Here is a 17,851-nt window from a genome sequence, read left to right as displayed (position 1 = left end):
CCTGATGCTAAATCAGCAAGCACAATTATTAATCTTGATTGTACCGATTTTGCACCCCAATTTATCTTCAGGAATACATTAACTACACTGACGGACAAAAATCTACATACAGCATTGAATTATGAGGTTTTTATAAAACATAATAAAATAATAGAAAATTAGTATTACAGTGTGATAGCAACATAATAAAAATTCAACAAACAATGCAAAAACTAACATGACAAAAGTCTACATACAATGCACTTGAGTTAAAGAAAGCAAGTAAAAGTTGCATAAAGTAGCTGTCATTGCATTTTCTTTTTTCTTAATTCAGTAGAGATTGTTGGCAGCATTTGGTGTAGGAAAACTGACATTCATTGATGGAATTATGGATCGGTATAAATATAAAACTATTTTAGAACAAAATTTGAAGCATTGTTTCGAGCATGTTTGGAACATAAGATGCGAAAATACTGAAATCTGCGTTAGTCGAATCTTGGGCTGAAATAACAGCAGAAGAGACAACAAACTTAGTTGCTTCAATGCCACGACGTCTGCGTGCTGTTATAGAAACTCATGGAGGGCCAACGAAATATTGAGTTGTAAAAACTGACATTACATGGACCTAATAATTTAATTTTATTAAAAACTGTATAATTAGTAATAATTACGTTATTAATCAGCAATAAGTTCATCGAATAACTCTTGATTTAAAGTTATTTAACCATGAATATCGATATAATAAGAAGTTAATCAAGATGGTATTTTTGTTGACGTATTTCTTATAGTTCCGAATACCAAGAACTGAAGGAGACATCTTGATCCCATCATAAACTGAATTACCGCCCGATTTCGCCATAGCCACACCCCGTCGTCGTTGTTAATATTGGCTTAATGGCGGCGTAATTACAGACCGTGTGGCTGGAACGTTGCTTTGTCGGCTTCAGAACATGCTGACCTAGCAACGTGTGTCTTCACTATTTACATTTCAACGACAAGCTACCGTTGTATAAAAAAATTTAATTACGAAAACCTCATAGTACAAGTAATTCAGATAAATCTATTATGTGTTTTTAATAATAAAATCGGATACTTTTTATCTGGTTTATCGTGACTACTCGGGAAATTAAATATTTACCCGCCTATAAATGAGTTAACATCGGCATCTAATGGATTGTAATTAGTACCGAACACGAGCCAGCCTGCTGAATTAATCAAAGCTAACATATGGGAGGATAAATTTGTATGTTAATTAAATTGCAGACGAAGACGACGAATTTTGAAATTGCGCAATAAAATTTTAAATTGTTGATCCGCAACTAAAATTAAATTGTGGTTCACGTAAATTGATAATAGCGCGTGCGTTGGCACAGTGAACCTCTTTGATGTGGCTGAGTTGAAGCGGGAAGATTAAGAGCGGAGAAATTCGCGTGTAGAATACAATCATATTTCTGTTTGAGGACCGGTATATTTACCCGTCGTGTTTCTGCAAAGTTCAACGCACCTTGTTTACTAGTTACTCTGGGATAAAAGGGACAAACATTTCGTGAAGAGAATAATAAATTTGATTAAATTTAACCCATTTATACACAGATAATAATATTTATTCACAAGCAAATGTGAATGAGTTAACAAGAATTTTGTTTGAATTTCTTTCAGGCTGTAATTGTAATCCAAAAGGATCCGAATTGGAAACGTGCGACATCAAAGACGGGAAATGTCGATGTAAACCTCATTACACCGGAAGATCTTGCGATAGATGTGAAGTAAGTAGCATTTAAAGTTGTATCAGGTTTTTGCATTTTTTTTTTTGGTTAATTTAGAATGGGTATTATTGGAATAGTGCCGATGAATGTGTAAGTTGCGAATGCAATCGGTCAGGATCAGATAATATCACTTGCAATCAAAAAACAGGACAATGTTCGTGTAAACCTGGAGTTACAGGATTGAAATGCGATAAATGTCTCCCGAGTTATTATGGATTCTCAAAGAATGGATGCAACAGTAAATTACTTATAATCAATTAAATCGAAAAATTATATTAATTTTTTTTAGAGTGTGAAGATTGTAGTGCAAAACCAGGACATATTTGCGACCCAAAAACGGGACGTTGCGTTTGCCCAATGCACACAACCGGATCAATGTGTGATAGATGTGTTTCAAATTCTTGGGGATTTAAACCAAACTTGGGTTGTAAGGAATGCGATTGTTCAAAATCAGGAAGTACAAATACGCAGTGTAGTTTGGATGCAGGAGTATGTTCTTGCAAGCCAGAATATACTGGTGAAAAATGCAATCGGTGCAAACATGGTTTTTACGGGTATCCTCATTGCAAACCGTGCGATTGTAACGTAGATGGTACAGATAGCATCCTCGGAAAATGTACTCCAGAAAGAATTTGTCAATGTGACGAGAATGGAAATTGTCCCTGCAAAAGAAACGTTCATGGGAAAGAATGTAATAATTGTAAAAGCGGTTATTTTGGATTACAAACCGAAAATCCGGACGGTTGCATGGAGTGCTTCTGTTTTGGACGATCTAGAAACTGTACAAACGCCCCATACACATGGGAACAAAATCGCACCATTTCTACAAGATTCCTAACCCACGGAGACATTTCCAGTAAAAGCGATGTAAGCGATTTTTAATTTAATTTCGTTTAATATCACAGAAACAATTTTATTTAGGTAATTGAATCCGAAAACATCATCAGCGGCGATTACAACAACTACACGATAGGTGACACGGAAATGATTCAATGGATAAATAGCATGAAACCATTATATTGGAGATTACCACATTCAATGAGCGGGGATATGACACGATCATATAACGGATACTTAAGATTTTCAATTCAATCTTCCCCACCCACAAACATAAACGACGCTGATCCATTGGTAAAATTAAAAGGTAACGATTTAGAATTACATTATTACCCAAGATCTCCATCAAACCACTACGAAATTAAACTACACGAAGACGGATGGAAACTTCTTGAAACAACTAAAAAATATTCCAAATATAAACGCGAATACAAAAACGGGTTTTTGAGTGCAAAACTGAAACGTATAAATAAAACTGGATTTATGATTGCTTTGCAGAACGTTACAGAAATTTTTGTTAAAGCTACTGATTCGGTTACTAAAACGTTTGATAATTTATCGTGAGTAATTTATTTGAAATTACGATTAATTATTAAAATTATTCAAACTTTTAGTTTAAGCGACATAGTTATTGATACAGCAATGGAAATTAAAGGAAATCCTCAACCAAAAGCAATCGGAATAGAAATGTGTTCTTGCCCCCCTCAATACACAGGTTTATCATGTCAAAACCCCAATAAAGGATATTTCAGATTTAGAGATGAAGAAGGAGATCTCATCGATAAAGTGTTAGGTAGAGCTGAGCTATGCAGTTGTAGCGGAAGATCAAGCGAGTGTGATGTCGAAACAGGAAAATGTTTGGTAATAAACACTTAATTTATGTCAAAACTTTAATTAACTTTAATAATAACAATTTTTAGAATTGCAAAAATAACACAGATGGTATTAACTGCGAAAACTGTGCTGAAGGATTTTATGGGGACCCATTAGATGAAGGGTTTTGTAGACCATGTCCGTGTCCTACACCAGAAAAGAACTTTGCGATAAGCTGCAAACAGTTACACAGACACAATTTCCAGTGTATTTGCAAGAAAGGTCATACCGGCCTTAACTGTGCCAATTGCGCTGAAAATTATTATAGGGATCCAAACTTTCCGGACGGAAAATGCATCCCTTGCAATTGTAACCCTTTTAGTAGTAACGGAAAATGCGATCATTTAGGGCAATGTATGTGTAAAACAGGATTCACTGGAATGCAATGTTCACAGTGTGAAAAAACAAGACATATTGTTAAAGAAAAAGATTGTATTCGTAAGTATTTATTTATTTAGTTATTAGCTTTTACTACTAATTTACTGAAATATTTTTTTATTGACAGCTTGTGATCAGTGTACTCAACTTCTTCTTGATAAACTTGATGACCTATCTAATATCGTTCATGGAAACACTAGCTTACTTTTAACTGCGGAGATTCGTCCACCATGGGAGAAATTACATAACTTTAGCGATAAATATATGATCCTTAAGAATAAATTTGATGTGTTCCAAAAAGATAATGATAATCTCAATGACTTTATTAATGGGGATAAACCTAAATTACTAGAAAAAGAAACTAATAGTATTAAGGAAAAGTTCCAAAAAACACATTCAGATCTTATAAATATCACAAAAAATGCTGTGGGGGTTCAAAAAGAAACTGATGATGGAATCGATGAGTTAAATAAGATTATGAAAGATCTCGATGTTACGATGGATATGTTAAAAAACTTTGGTAAAGAACGGGTTAAAATTAAAGATGCGTTAAAAGAAGCTAAGATGCTTTTAAACGAAATTCGTAATAAACATGATAAAATTAAAGATATAAATAACAACGAAGTTTATGGCAAATGTAAAGAATTAGAAGAAACTGTGGAAAAAATACATAAAGACGACATTTCTGGAAAAACTCGCAACTTGCAAACAGATTTAAGACACATTAAACATTTTCTTGAAAAAACAGATGAAAACTTGAAAGAAATAGAAAGCGTTGTTGCTGAAACAATACAAAGAAACGTGATGAATACAGATAGAATAAGCGAATTAAAAACTAATTTAGAACAACAAAAACCTTTATTAATGCAATTGGAGGATGAAATTAATGAGGCTAATGCGATACTTAAAAAAACTTCAAATGAATTAGATGCGACTGCAGATATTCTCGACGATGTACCAACCAAAAAATTACAAGAATCTACCGTTGATATGGAAAATCGAGGAGGTGAGCTTGCTAAGGAAATTCAATTACTAAAAAAATTCGTGGATTTAGGAAAAAAACATATAAGAGATCTCAATACGAACGTAACTCACATTGAAAAAATTTTAAAACTTAGTAACAAAGAAGTAGATGCGGTAAAAGCCAGCGAAGCCTATTCAAACATAGTGGCTAATTTAAAAAACGCAACAGAAATAGCAACAGAAGCCAAAATTATGCTACATAATTTACTGGATCAAATCAACGGAACTAAAAATGATACTTTGCGTCAAACAGCTTCTATTTCTTTAGCAACTTCGACACGATTACAAATGAGATTGCGCCCGTTACAAAATAAAAAGGTCGATATAGAAGAAAAATTAGATATGTTAGAACATAGGCTACAAAGGATAAAAAGCAAAAATTGGGATAATGGGATCTTAAACGGCAATCAAAGCCAAATAATTCGCGAATTGGTTAAAGAATACGATAACGTTACAAACTTGAAAAGCGAAGTGGACGAAGCTATTAAACAATCGGATAACATGAAGAATGTATACACTAAAGCGCAAAATATGCAATTAAAAATGCAATATGAATTAAATAAATTACACGCGAGATGTATGAATTTATCATCTCAAGAACGTAGGTATTAATAAATTTGATCGATTAAGTTTTAATAAAAAACTTTTAGAAATACAAAAAATGAATCAACAAATATCTGAGGCGAAAAGTAAGATACAAAAACTCCTAACGGAAAAATTAAGCAATTTTAACGATATCAAAAAATTTGATAGCACATCTGAAAATTTTATGATCGCAAATAAAACGCTTTCTCAACGGTTAGACGAACTTAAAAGAAAAGTTCAAAAATCTAAGGAAATTGCTAATGGAGTAAGTTAAATTAATTGAATTAAAAATAAATAATTTAACAAAAATTTCTATTTAGATTCATGTATCGATGTCGGGGGATCATTGTCAAAGATCGTATCAATTAAAGAATTTGCGACCGTCTCTTATTACACACGTTATAATTCGTTTACAAATCCACGAAGAAACCAAAGTTGACAAACAAATATCCGTTTTTCATTTAGAAAACGACGGCGATCATATTAAAGTGGATATAAATGATTTGTTGGTTCAATTTTCGATTAAAATAGGGGACGAAATTTTAAAACACAATTTGACAGGAAACGTTGGCGTAAATAAAATTGTTTTAGAACGGTAAGATTCTTTTTTTTAATTAAAGTACCAAACGAAAACTTGTTTCAACTCAAAGGCTCAGTGATTAACATTATATCAACTTCGGCTTTATCACATAACTTAATTTTATTAATTTATATGCAAAGTATAACACAGTTTTCGTTTGGTATCATTTGAGAGTAACATTTTATCTTCAATTAAATTTCTCTTAGAATTACCCGTAATTTAAAATTAACTGTAAACGATAAGATAGATAATTTGCAATTTAATAAAACCCTTAAAGTCTTTAACGTATCCGCTGGAAATTTAATTTACGTTGGAGGTAAAGAAAAAACAGGATTAAATAACATTTGTTTGGATGATATTATCGTAAATAATATGAGAATTGGATTATGGGATTTTAAAGAAATGGCAGAAACACCTTCGAATTGCATAGGATGTATACAAAGCCAAATGAAAATTTATCAAACTGACGGAGTACACACCCTATTTAACGGAGAAGGTTATTCTTTAATTAAAGCCGAACACAGACTGAAAAAGAATGAGTTTTCAGTACATTTTACATTAAGAACATTCGACGAAAATGCTTTATTATTTTTGGCGATTGACCCCAATGAGGTTTGCTCATAATTAAGGTTTACTTTAAATTAGTTTGTTATTAAGTTTGATTTTTTTAGACAAATTCTTATTTGGCAATTACTTTAAACGGTGGTTATTTACAATATGAAATTCATTACTCTGATTCGAAAAATATTACTTTAAGAACGGACAACAAATACAACACCGGAAAGCACGTGTTGATTGATTTTAAAAAATTTTTTAAGGACGAAGAAGATACATCTCTTATAACTGTGAATAATGAACGCACTAACTCATCAAAAAAAATTGAGATGAAAGAAAAGTTAATACTTAGGAAAACTAATTTTTACGTGGGTGGTGTTCCCCCTGATTATAAGATACTGTGTCCTAACTGTACCAAGGAACTTCATACACATCAGTCGTTGCTTGGTGATATTATTTCGTTTAACGCCGGTAATACCATTTATCAACTTTATGAAACTAGTACTAAATTACAACAATATGGTGTAGAATTGTTATCGACTCCAGTAAGAATAAATTAATATATTTATTAAAACACAAATTTAAGTTTTCTTTTTTAGTTCGAATTTGCGATGGCTTGGTTTGAAGGTGACGGATATCTTCAATTAAGAGCACAATTAAATAAAACATTCTCGATAAGTTTTGTTTTAAGAACTCAACAACAAAATGGAGTTATAATTTACATCACAAATGTAGGAGAGCTTCTCATTGAAAGTAGTTATTTAATTGGACAATTTCACAATGAAAAAGCTAAAACGAAAGTTAAAGTAGATGATGATGAATATCATATTGTTGAGTTGCGACAAGAAGCTAACAAAATCACGTTAAAAGTAGGCGAAATTGCAGAAATTTTAATGAAAGAATCGACAAAAATGCCTGGTGATGTTTATTTGGGAGGAAATAAAATTAGTATTAACAAATTTAACGGTGAAATACGCGATTTAATAATCGATGATAAACTGGTTTTATTTAATTCCGAGACAATTAATGAGTTTGAAAAGGTAAAAATTGGTAGAAGTAAACCGCAAAAATCAATAGAAATTCCAATGAAATTAAAAAGTGGGAAAGATATGTTAAAAATGAGAGATGTAGCGGAAAATATGAAAGATATGCAAAGTACTGAGGGTTGTAACAAAGTTGGACATAACTACACTTTGATTCCAAACGCGGCTAAATTTGGGGACGTTTCCGAATCTTACGTAACGTATCATATGAAGGAATCGTTTTGGAAGAATGAATATACAATAGAACTTGAATTTAGGACGTTTTATAAAAATGGATTGTTGTTATTTGCTCAAGTAAGGAAATAAATTAATTCATTTTAAGTAAATAAAAAGTTTTTTTGGTGTAGGGAGATGGAAAACATTATTACTTATTAGAACTAAAAGATAACATAGTACTTCTGCACGCTTCCGGTAAAAAGAAAAAAATCGTGCAAATTACTAAAATCATAGATGATGGTAATTGGCACAAAATATTAATTGAAAGGAGATTCGATCGTAAAAAGAAAAAGAGAAAGGTTACAATCTTATCTGTAGACGGCTCAGCTACCAAACCACAAAAACTACCTCAAGGAAGAGTATTTGGTGAGATGTATGTAGGAGATATAGCCAAAAATGCGCAACATAAATTAAAAAAACAAACGGTAAAATCTTAAAATAAATAACTTAATTGTACTTATTTGAGTTTATTTTAGATAACGAAAATAAATCAATTCAAAGGATGTATTAAACCATTAAAAATTAATAATACACCAAGAAAATTCGACGAAATTCATAATATAGGCCAATGTTTCCCAAATATCGAAAAAGGGTCATATTTCAGAGGAGATTCATACGCCATATACAGTAAAAAAAAACTCTAATTTGATATATTATAATAAATAAAGAATGTAATTAACATTTTTTTATAGATAAAAACTTCCGCATGACAAATTACCTAGAATTAAACTTAGAATTCCGAACAACCGAACAAAACGGAATATTAATGAGTGTTTCATCCCCAAACAACAGCCCTGCCATTTCCTTAGAACTTTACAACGGCGCTGTTGTTTTATCAGTCGATTTGGGTGATAGACCAATGACGAACGTCACAAATTCTTTATCGGATTACGCGCTTTGTAATAATATGTGGCATAATCTAACCGCGTTAATTTCAACGGAATTAACGGTTAATGTTGATGGAGTGAGTAAAAGTTGGGTTTTATCGGACGACAATAAAGATGAAATTGAAGGGTCTTTGTATATTGGAGGAATTCCCGGTACTTAACACGTTTAATATTAATTAATCATTATTTAAATAATTTTATTTTAGATTATGCTCCAGAAGGAACGTTAAAAGTCCGAGAAAACTTTAAAGGTTGCATAAGAAACTTAAAAATCGATGAAAATCAGGTTGACTGGACGAAAATGGAAGAGTTAAATAATATATCGTTAAATTCCTGCCCAGTTACATAAACACATAAACTAATATTAATTTTATTAAACATAAAGAAACCTCAAAGACTGTAAAGATGCCATCAACAATTTATTTTTCGCAGAACCGTTCCTAAATGATCTGCGTTTGTATTAAGACAAGGTACAAAGCTAAAACCGTTTTTGATTTATTCAATTGACAAGTCAAATGTATAGTTTATATATTTAACTAAATAATTAACCTCCTTATTATATATTTTGTTATTTATTGTCTACTGTAGCACTGCCAATGATTGTAAATAGTTGATGTAAATGTAAATAATATTTGTATATTATCAAATGAAATGCGAAAGTTACTTAAAACTTCAACAAACTTAGTATTATTTATATTTAACAATAAGAAATGATTAGGTGCGTAAAAACACCAAAACGCACCTCATATAATGTAAATAAATTTTAAATAAATAAAATAAAAATTGTCACAAACTCTTTCTATCTTGTAAATAACCTTGCCAAACACTACGAAATTGTACAGTAATCCAATCAAATTTCTACTCAGACTGGTGTTGTGTCTAACAACCACCTTAATCTTGCATAAGCTTCTGCAGCTCAAATATATATCAAATATATATTACCAGAATTGAAAGGATTCAAACGAAATTCCTAAAGTATCTATGTTTTAAAAGCAACATCGCTTACATTGATTACGTATCAGCCTCCTTCAACTTCTTATCGCTCCGTCAGCGTCCTTCATGCGGAGATACTTTGACATTCCATAAAATCATTAATGGTAGTATTGATTCTCCCTTTTCTCCTAACCTTCGTAGCGCCTCCTACATCGTAGCGCGGGGGTTCACGTATTTTGCGACATCATAATAATTAGTTTATATAATAAGTAAATTCTATATATTTTGATGTATTTTTCTTTGTTGTTATTTTTGAAGCATGGTGCCTTGGGTTCATTCCGCGCTCAACTATATGTATTAAACAAATTCTGTAACAAGAGTACGAGTTATGTAGTTTAATGTTGGCAAAGTGATTAATAACTATAGGTTTTAATCTTAACATCTAAGTTAGGATTAATTAAAAATATTTTAATAACAATTAAAAAATTATTCATTTTATTTAATTATACATTCAGTTCTCTCAAAATATAAACGAAAAAAAAAAATTTACTCAAAACAAATATACTGCTAGCTTAAATCCAAATCAATATGCATTGGTTCCATTTTAATTTTACCTTGCTGCTGAAGAAAGGAGGGTTGTTTCTGGACCACTGAAAGAGGAGATTGGTTTGACATGATAGGATCGGGACTCAATAGATTACCAGTACTTTGGGTGCTAATTGGAGCAGCTGTATTTGGAGTTGAACTAGGCATACAAACTACGACCAATTTCTGTTGGGTATTAACCACTTTTTGGCTATTTTGGGTATTTGCGTTTGACACAAATTTTACTATGGTATTTTGTTGATTTTGAACATTTTGTTGATTTTGTTGTTGAAGCATTCCTCCAGGTGTTTGAGGTCTTTGTTGCGCCAAGAACACAATTTTTTGATTCCCTGATGATGTTGTTACCCGATTTCCTTGATTCATTACAATTGTACGACCTTGATTTGAATTTTGCTACAATTAAATTAGAATTAAGAGAGATCAAACATTTGAACTAGAAACTTTTGGATTAAGCTGTACGTCTTTCAAGATGGCTAAACCCGAATGTTTCAAGTACCAGGTTGTTGTATACAGTGTGTTAATTCATTATCGTACCCGACGTCATCATTGCAAGTATGCAACCAATATCACAATATTCGTATTACAATACGTAAACTGCGCTAGTGGTTGCATACTTGCAATGATGACGTCGGGTACGATAATTAATTAACACAGTGTATTTTTATCAACATACTTGTTGTCCAAGTCCCGTGGGGGTTGGTACAGCTCTAGAAATATTCGCCCCAACTGATGTGATTGCATTATTAGTCATATTTGTGGTGGTTGTTGTAGTTGCTGGAGGTTGAGTTCTTGCTTTCATAACAGCATTTTGTAAGGTTTGTCCCAAATATCCATACTCAATTTTATAATCGTCTAAGTAATCGGGTGGGTTTCGAATATTTTTAATAATCGGTGCTAAAACTTTCGCTAATAATTGTTTAATGTGGCCGCAAGCTACTTTTTCTACTTGCGATGACATTAAAGGCCCTTCCAAGTGCTGTTCAATTGTAGTACCAATCGTTTTTATACGTGGAAAAATAAACGTTTTTATAACCTCAGGGCCCAGCTCAGAAAGTCCTTCAAGAGCACCATACAAAGAAGCTAGCGCTAAATTTTCTCCTTGTTGTAATGCATTGCTAAATAAACGAGTCACACGCGTTTGAATGTTATTCGTTGAGGTGTTGAAATTTTTGCAAATTTGAGCCATTAATCGCGAAGCAAAATCTCGAAGAGCCCAATGATTATCCAATTCGGGTCTTTGACATAATTGTCGGGATACGATACATGTTGTAACTGATGGAATTAACTCGTGAAGCTATTTTAGAAAAATAATAATAAAATAAAGAATTTTGATCTTTAAAAAACTTACATATTTTTCTAAAAATAAGGATTGGTTATCTAATAACGCTTTAACCATTCTCATTAAATAAATAAGTAATGCTAAATTTTTTTGAACAACATTTACGCGAACACCTTCAATAATAAAGGTACACATTCTAGGGAGCATTTCATGAAGACCGGGATCGGATGCTAAACTTTGTAAAGCTTCCTGTTAATAAATTTAAAATTGAATTAATATAAAAAGGTACAAAGACAAATATAAATTAAATTTACAGCTCTTCTTCCTTCATCAGCACCAACACAAGCTTCAGTAATTTCTTTGTAATACAACTGTTGTTCGACAGACAATTCATGAGTTGCAAGTTGTTTAATCTGAACTGTTTCAACATTTCTTAATTTATGTTTCCCAGTGCTAGGTTTGCTGGCAGCTTCTTTTGTTGGTTTGTTAATTTTAATAGGATCAACAGATTCCAACTAAAAATAAGAGTATTATTTATGTATAATACAATTGAAATAATGAACCTTTTGTAGTTGTTTTGAAACTGGTGGTGGATTTTCAGGAATTGTTGGTTGAACACCGTCGATACACAACCAATGAGCTCTCAATGTAACATCTAAAGGAGCTTTAGGACTAACATTTTGTAATAACTCATTCAAATCAACCTCTTTCTCCTCTACAAAATGTAATTCACGTCCCCCGCCGGAAGCAAATCTAAACGGTAAAGTTTCTTTCATATGAAATCCATATTGAGGCTAAAACATAAACATATTGAATTTTGGAAATTTATGGAAACTAATTTTACCTCTGCATTTTTTATCTTCAAAGCGTAATCCACGTCGGTGTTCATTAATTTCGTACGTTTTGCGTGGTGCATAAATTTGGCGGCGTCCTGTATAATATGTTTCAAACGATAGGATATATCATCGGCGAGTTCTTTCGCCGCATCATCCGGCAAATTCGGTATTCCGATACTTTCGGCGACCACTTTTATAGATTCCGCAGAAAAAGAGGTTCCATATAAATCACTATCAGTGTTTTTTGCCATTTTTTTATTGTTTAGTAAACAAACACTCTACTATGCGAAATTGACAGTTCATTAACTATGAAGTTAGTTACAATATTCCAGCACATGAAGTTGCAAAATTTATTTAATTAATAATTAAATAATAAGATACTAATATTGTAAGTTATATTAAAACAACTTAAATTATTTTTATTAAAAAGAAAGTAATATAAATTTTAAATAAAATTTATCGCGTCCATTTATCATAATAAACAGCGCCATCTATCGTATTATTACAATTTTAGTAATAACAAATATAAAAATTAAATTTTGGATTAAACATTATATTTATTCGAGAACTTTGTTTTTCTACATTTAAATATTAAAACCATTTACCGTTTTAATATTTTAACAAGAAAGAAACATTACATTTAAAAATTAAACAATAATAGTAACAAATAAATGAGAAAATGTTATCATAACTAAAATTATAAATTAAGTGTTTAACAACAACGTAATGGGGCAGTGATCGGATCCCAAAAATTCATTATTGACAATATTATCAGCAACATTCTCCATGAATCTATTTGAAACAATGAAATAATCCAATCTCCTAAAAAAAATATGTTTAATTAATTATTCAAAGCTTATTTAGAAGAAAAAAATGTACCATCCAACATTTTTAGCCCTAGCATTATTCATGTAAGACCAAAAAGTATAAACGCCGGTTTTATCAGGATATAATTTTCGATAAGTATCCAAAAATCCTTCGCTTAAGAAATCAGTCATTCCTTCTCGTTCTTCTATTGTGAATCCTGCACTTTTTTTATTACTTTTTGGGTTAGCCAAATCTATCTCATTATGAGCCACATTCATATCTCCGCATACAATAACAGGCTTTTTTTGATCTAAATCTTTTATGTAACTTTTGAATTCTTCATTCCAAGATAATCTTTTATCAAGTGTAATCAATCCTCTTCCAGCATTGGGAACATAAACATTAACCAAATAAAAATCATCATATTCTAGTGTTATGCATCGACCCTCATCGTCGAATTCTTTGACTCCAAAACCGTTTTTGAAAGATTGGGGATTGGTTTTTGTGTAGATGCCTACACCAGAATATCCTTCTTTCACAGCACTAAACCAATATGCTTTATAACCATCGATTGATCTTACTTCATCTGGTAATTTTTTTTCGCTACATCTAGTCTCTTGGATACAAAATATATCGGGGTTCTCTTTCGCGATGAATTCAAGACCCTTTTTCTTAATCCAAGCTCTTAACCCATCAACATTCCAACTTGAAATTTTTAAATTAGATTTTTTTAATTTTTTAGATGGTTGATCATCTATTATATCTTTATCACTATCGTTCTTTGGTTCCTCATCTACCGCATTAGATTCTTTAGTTTCTATTAATTCGTATTTTGGTTGATTATTTTCTTTAACAATTTTATTGGGCTTTGTTGCTTTACGTTTACTACCTCGTTTTGTTGGTTCGTTTTCCGTGGGCTTTTCTTTTTCTTCGGGTTGAGTATCTTTTAAAATTCGTTTGCGCGGCGGCATTTTCGTAGGAGACAAAAACGTTAGAGAGTTGAAGCGTACCGGTGAAAATCGAGCGGGAATTAGAATGAGGTTAAGCCGGATTGACAACATGAAGCTTATAAACAATATTTTAGGAATATTCGATTATTTGTAGTTGGTAGATAAAAATATCGAATTTAATTATCCAATTAATTAGAAAGTATTAATTTACAGCTTTTTTAATATGTAATTAAATTCATCTCTAGCGATAAAATACGTTTACTACGACTAAATTTGAAAATAAAAATTGTTTGAAATGTGTATTTAATTCTATGTCATTCTTCTGTCAATCGAAATTTATGAGATCTTTCAATTGACATCATTTAGATGACATTTATGGATGCTGTATTCTAACCTCAAAATCAAAATAAATTATTCAAATCTTCCTGTAATTAATTTCAAAGGTTTTAAAAATCGACTATGAAAATAAATGTGTGTACCAACGACACCGATGTTTCAATATTTATGTCTACATACAAAATCAAACCTATTAAAGATTATCACACACAATTTTTGTAACATTTCTTGGAAATAACAGATTCAACATATTTAATTATAAATATCTAGGAATCATTTAATATAAAATTAATAATTTCAAATACCAGAAACAAATTTGTGTTAGGAATGAGAAAAGTTATAAGCCATTAGTGATAATTTTGAGATACCTAGGTAGCTAGACAACTCACTAATTATAAAAAGTTTTTTTATGTAATGAATGCTAATTAAGTGACTTTTAAAGAATTTTGAAAGAAATTTAATATCTTTGAATGTGTTAAGTTAGTTGTAAAATCTATCCATAAAAGTACTAAGCTTGGCATGGAAAAACTTGATGCCTGAAATTATTCATGAAAATAATGTAGTGGTAGATGAAGCTTAAGAAATTGAAAATGAAGTTCGGTGCATTTCTTGGCTTAGATGTAGAACTTGATGATATAAATGACTTATGTAATGATGAACTTTCTAAATAAGATTTAAAAACTTAAATTTTAATTGTTGATTGAAATTTCGACGTTTGACTTGTCCAATTAGTAATTAATTGTCAATATTTGGTATAAATTTGTTTTCTGTTTGGAAAAATGGCTGATGATAAACCAAAGAATGTGTATCTTCACATAAAACCTCTTGGTAAAATAAAGTTACGATAACATTTTAATTTTGAATAACATTCTTGTTAGGCCGTAGATTTGTTATATATGAAGAAGCACCTGTTTATAGATATGTTGCCATTTTTTTCGGCGAATTTACAGGAACGTTTATTTTAATGTCCCTTTCAAGTATGGCAGATGCTTCTATGTGTACTCTACTTGAGATAGCTTTCTCCGTTGGTTTATCAATATTAATTTCTGTGGAGGTAAGTTAAATTATTTTATTTAACTTTTTATTTAAATTAAATTAATGTAATTTTTAGTGCGTCGCTCATATTTCTGGATCTCACATAAACCCAGCGGTTTCTTTGGGTTCTTTTTTGTTGGGTTATCTCTCGTTGTTACATTTTTTTATATATCTAATAGCGCAATGTCTTGGTAGTATAGCTGGACATGCACTGGCTTTGGTTGGTTTCAATTTTGCTTTCTATTTTACTATAGGTATATAATTAAATTTTTTTTGTTAGCTGGTTGTATCGCAAGAAATGATAGATGCCTTTTATGAAGAAAAAAGTGCTGGTATTTTCACTCTGGTTAAAGGTAAAAATTGTGAAGATTGGCAAGTGTGTCTTATCGAGTTTGTCTTGACCTTACTCATAGTTATTGTGTGTGCTTCTGTTTGGGATTGGAGAAATAGGAAAATTGATTCTCTTGGTATTCGATTTGGGTTTTTAATTGTTGTTTTAGTTCTTGCAGGGGTAAACGAAAAATTATTAAATGCTTTTATTTGTGTTATGCCAATTGATTTTTTAGGCAGCGATTTCTGGGGCGGGGTTAAACCCAGCTAGAGCAATAGGTCCAGCTATAAATAATCATGAATTTCTAAGTTATCATTGGGTAAATATATAAAAAATTCTTTATAATTTAATAGACATATAATTATTACATTTTTAGGTATATTACGTTGGACCTTTTCTTGCTGGGATCGTTGGAGGTATGCTTTATAGATTAGTTTTTCAGACTCCAGAACCTGGAGTTGAAGACGTGGAAGCTGTTTAACACAAAAATATTTTTTTAACATTGACTGTTATTTCTGAAATGTTCCTTTAAAAGATTTTCATTAAATTGAATCAACACCAACTCATAAGTTACAATAGCCCCGGCGATCTAAAATAAAAAAACTTGTAATTCTATTAAATAGTTTAGGAAAGTTATTTTTACACTAAACACCAAACTACGTGTAATTCTAAAAAATTCTCTTCCAGTTAAAGCAACGCTGTCATAACTAACTTGAATAATAAACCTTTTGATCTAAAAAAAATTAATTAATATAATTAAAAAAGAAACGAGAGAGAGAAATACTTCGGGGTTATAAATATTAGATGATACAGAATTAAGAATTCTAATTGGATTTTTGCTTTCGTCGTTTACCCAAGCTCCATATAAAGTGACTATGATTACTCGTAGAATTACAGTTCCAAAAGAAACGAAGAAATAAGCTTTTTCAATATTATTACGCATGCTCCTAGTTTTGAAATAAAAAGGCTTATAAAGGTATCAATAAAATTAATTAATAGTTACCTTAAGCTATTAAATAGTTGGATTAAAATAGCAATCAGATTATATCCGAATGAAACAAAGATTATCGGCGAAATAATTTCATCTAATAATTTGCAAAGTTTGCATAATTTATTGTAATGATCTCGGATTTCCCTCCAAGAAACAAGTTTTAACTGGAGTTAATTTAATAATTTTAGCCGTCTTACGAGACCCGAATGTTTCTCTTACCTTTTGATTAACAGCGGTCCTAATTTTTAAATTAACTTGCTTAAATCTTATAGCCAGCGGTCCTAATTTTTAAATTAACTTGCTTAAATCTTATAGCCAAAGAGGTGCTCATTATAATAATAAAAGCATCGGTTAATAACCAAAAAAAGAATGCTACAAAATCAAAAAACTACAATTTGATTAAGATTTAAGTTATTAATTAATGGAAACGTACTTTTAAAAGGAATCCAGTGAAAGTGGTATAACCCAATATAATAAAAATATGTTTAAAAAACACGTTTTTAAAGTAATACTCCAAATCATTTCCATCAATTAATTTACATTCCAATGTAATCGAAATTGCATTAATTACTTTCATAAAATATAATACTAAAAAATAATCATAACAATTTTTTAATCGTTCACTAAATGTTATTGTTACTTATTGCAGTGCAACCACAAATAATAACCGTTATTTTTATCCTTAATTTAACGTCTTTTGTTGTTCCGTAATCAATAAAGTACAACTCCATATCGTTCCATTCTTTCATCAAAACCCCCCATTTTTTAGCCACATTAAAAAACGAAATATTCAAGAAGAAGATGCTTCCATAAAACATGAAATCGCCTAAAAAAATAATAGTAACCCAAAATTTATTAATTTTCCAACAATTAATCAGAAATTACTAATTAAATTGAAATCAGCTCCGTATTTTAAAATTCCATAAATATGAAGTGTTGTTAAAAATCCTATCCCTCCACAAATAAATAAAAAATAAAGAAATTTCGCTGACGAATACCTAAAATAAATTAAATCGGTAGATATT

General features: G+C 30.9%; 5 protein-coding genes across 6 annotated transcripts in view; 2 read left to right on the top strand and 3 right to left on the bottom strand.

Moving 5' to 3' along the window:
- The window catches only part of LOC111427966 (wing blister), a 61,841-nt gene extending 52,323 nt beyond the window's left edge, over positions 1–9,518 (top strand). The window contains exons 12-27 of the mRNA XM_023063343.2: positions 1,639–1,745; positions 1,803–1,983; positions 2,035–2,612; positions 2,667–3,142; positions 3,197–3,443; positions 3,503–3,893; positions 3,961–5,457; positions 5,507–5,706; positions 5,762–6,036; positions 6,228–6,633; positions 6,693–7,121; positions 7,176–7,913; positions 7,967–8,260; positions 8,312–8,462; positions 8,528–8,875; positions 8,929–9,518. Of these exons, the coding sequence (XP_022919111.2) occupies positions 1,639–1,745; positions 1,803–1,983; positions 2,035–2,612; positions 2,667–3,142; positions 3,197–3,443; positions 3,503–3,893; positions 3,961–5,457; positions 5,507–5,706; positions 5,762–6,036; positions 6,228–6,633; positions 6,693–7,121; positions 7,176–7,913; positions 7,967–8,260; positions 8,312–8,462; positions 8,528–8,875; positions 8,929–9,071 (6,461 nt within the window). The 3' untranslated portion in view covers positions 9,072–9,518. The remainder of the gene's footprint in view (positions 1–1,638; positions 1,746–1,802; positions 1,984–2,034; positions 2,613–2,666; positions 3,143–3,196; positions 3,444–3,502; positions 3,894–3,960; positions 5,458–5,506; positions 5,707–5,761; positions 6,037–6,227; positions 6,634–6,692; positions 7,122–7,175; positions 7,914–7,966; positions 8,261–8,311; positions 8,463–8,527; positions 8,876–8,928) is intronic.
- Positions 9,519–10,133: 615 nt separating this feature from the next.
- LOC111427967 (TBP-associated factor 6) lies at positions 10,134–12,679 on the bottom strand. Of its 2 annotated transcripts, XM_071196882.1 has the most exons (7): positions 12,385–12,679; positions 12,104–12,334; positions 11,855–12,055; positions 11,610–11,789; positions 10,935–11,555; positions 10,363–10,654; positions 10,134–10,305 (listed from the first exon to the last, which is right to left on the bottom strand). In XM_071196882.1, the coding sequence occupies exons 1-7, from the start codon at positions 12,625–12,627 to the stop codon at positions 10,223–10,225; spliced, it is 1,851 nt and encodes a 616-aa protein (XP_071052983.1). In that variant the 5' UTR covers positions 12,628–12,679; the 3' UTR covers positions 10,134–10,222. The 2 variants fall into 2 exon arrangements, with proteins under 2 accessions (XP_071052983.1, XP_022919113.2); XM_023063345.2 differs by having other exon boundaries at positions 10,134–10,654; positions 12,385–12,678.
- A 234-nt stretch (positions 12,680–12,913) lies between these two features.
- Positions 12,914–14,284, bottom strand: LOC111427947 (Recombination repair protein 1). The gene is made up of 2 exons (XM_023063321.2): positions 13,256–14,284; positions 12,914–13,198 (listed from the first exon to the last, which is right to left on the bottom strand). Exons 1-2 carry the CDS (start codon positions 14,242–14,244, stop codon positions 13,081–13,083), a joined length of 1,107 nt encoding a protein of 368 aa, XP_022919089.1. The 5' UTR covers positions 14,245–14,284; the 3' UTR covers positions 12,914–13,080.
- On the top strand, positions 14,283–16,397 carry LOC111427946 (aquaporin-like). Its single transcript, XM_023063318.2, has 6 exons — positions 14,283–15,297; positions 15,348–15,523; positions 15,581–15,724; positions 15,785–16,015; positions 16,071–16,154; positions 16,212–16,397. Exons 1-6 carry the CDS (start codon positions 15,249–15,251, stop codon positions 16,314–16,316), a joined length of 789 nt encoding a protein of 262 aa, XP_022919086.2. The 5' UTR covers positions 14,283–15,248; the 3' UTR covers positions 16,317–16,397.
- Positions 16,198–16,789, bottom strand: LOC139430216 (gustatory receptor for sugar taste 64e-like). The gene is made up of 3 exons (XM_071196883.1): positions 16,620–16,789; positions 16,479–16,568; positions 16,198–16,424 (listed from the first exon to the last, which is right to left on the bottom strand). Exons 1-3 carry the CDS (start codon positions 16,776–16,778, stop codon positions 16,332–16,334), a joined length of 342 nt encoding a protein of 113 aa, XP_071052984.1. The 5' UTR covers positions 16,779–16,789; the 3' UTR covers positions 16,198–16,331.
- Positions 16,790–17,851: the final 1,062 nt, after the last annotated feature.

This window comes from Onthophagus taurus, chromosome 6, assembly GCF_036711975.1.
Source record: "Onthophagus taurus isolate NC chromosome 6, IU_Otau_3.0, whole genome shotgun sequence".
Taxonomy (NCBI): Eukaryota; Metazoa; Arthropoda; class Insecta; order Coleoptera; family Scarabaeidae; genus Onthophagus; species Onthophagus taurus.
This window is presented reverse-complemented; position numbering and strand designations above follow the sequence as displayed.

Excerpts from the sequence above, each read along its gene's own strand:
- LOC139430216 (XM_071196883.1), bottom strand. The coding sequence starts at position 16,778 with ATGCGTAATAATATTGAAAAAGCTTATTTCTTCGTTTCTTTTGGAACT. Across the intron at positions 16,569-16,619 it reads CTAATATTTATAACCCCGAA|ATCAAAAGGTTTATTATTCA; the intron begins GTATTTCTCTCT and ends AATTTTTTTTAG. Across the intron at positions 16,425-16,478 it reads CACGTAGTTTGGTGTTTAGT|ATCGCCGGGGCTATTGTAAC; the intron begins GTAAAAATAACT and ends TTTTTATTTTAG.
- LOC111427967 (XM_023063345.2), bottom strand. The coding sequence starts at position 12,627 with ATGGCAAAAAACACTGATAGTGATTTATATGGAACCTCTTTTTCTGCG. Across the intron at positions 12,335-12,384 it reads TGAAGATAAAAAATGCAGAG|CCTCAATATGGATTTCATAT; the intron begins GTAAAATTAGTT and ends TTTATGTTTTAG. Across the intron at positions 10,655-10,934 it reads CCACGGGACTTGGACAACAA|CAAAATTCAAATCAAGGTCG; the intron begins GTATGTTGATAA and ends ATTTAATTGTAG.
- LOC111427947 (XM_023063321.2), bottom strand. The coding sequence starts at position 14,244 with ATGTTGTCAATCCGGCTTAACCTCATTCTAATTCCCGCTCGATTTTCA. Across the intron at positions 13,199-13,255 it reads AGGGCTAAAAATGTTGGATG|GAGATTGGATTATTTCATTG; the intron begins GTACATTTTTTT and ends TATTTTTTTTAG.
- LOC111427946 (XM_023063318.2), top strand. The coding sequence starts at position 15,249 with ATGGCTGATGATAAACCAAAGAATGTGTATCTTCACATAAAACCTCTT. Across the intron at positions 15,298-15,347 it reads TCTTCACATAAAACCTCTTG|GCCGTAGATTTGTTATATAT; the intron begins GTAAAATAAAGT and ends CATTCTTGTTAG. Across the intron at positions 15,725-15,784 it reads CTGGACATGCACTGGCTTTG|CTGGTTGTATCGCAAGAAAT; the intron begins GTTGGTTTCAAT and ends TTTTTTTGTTAG.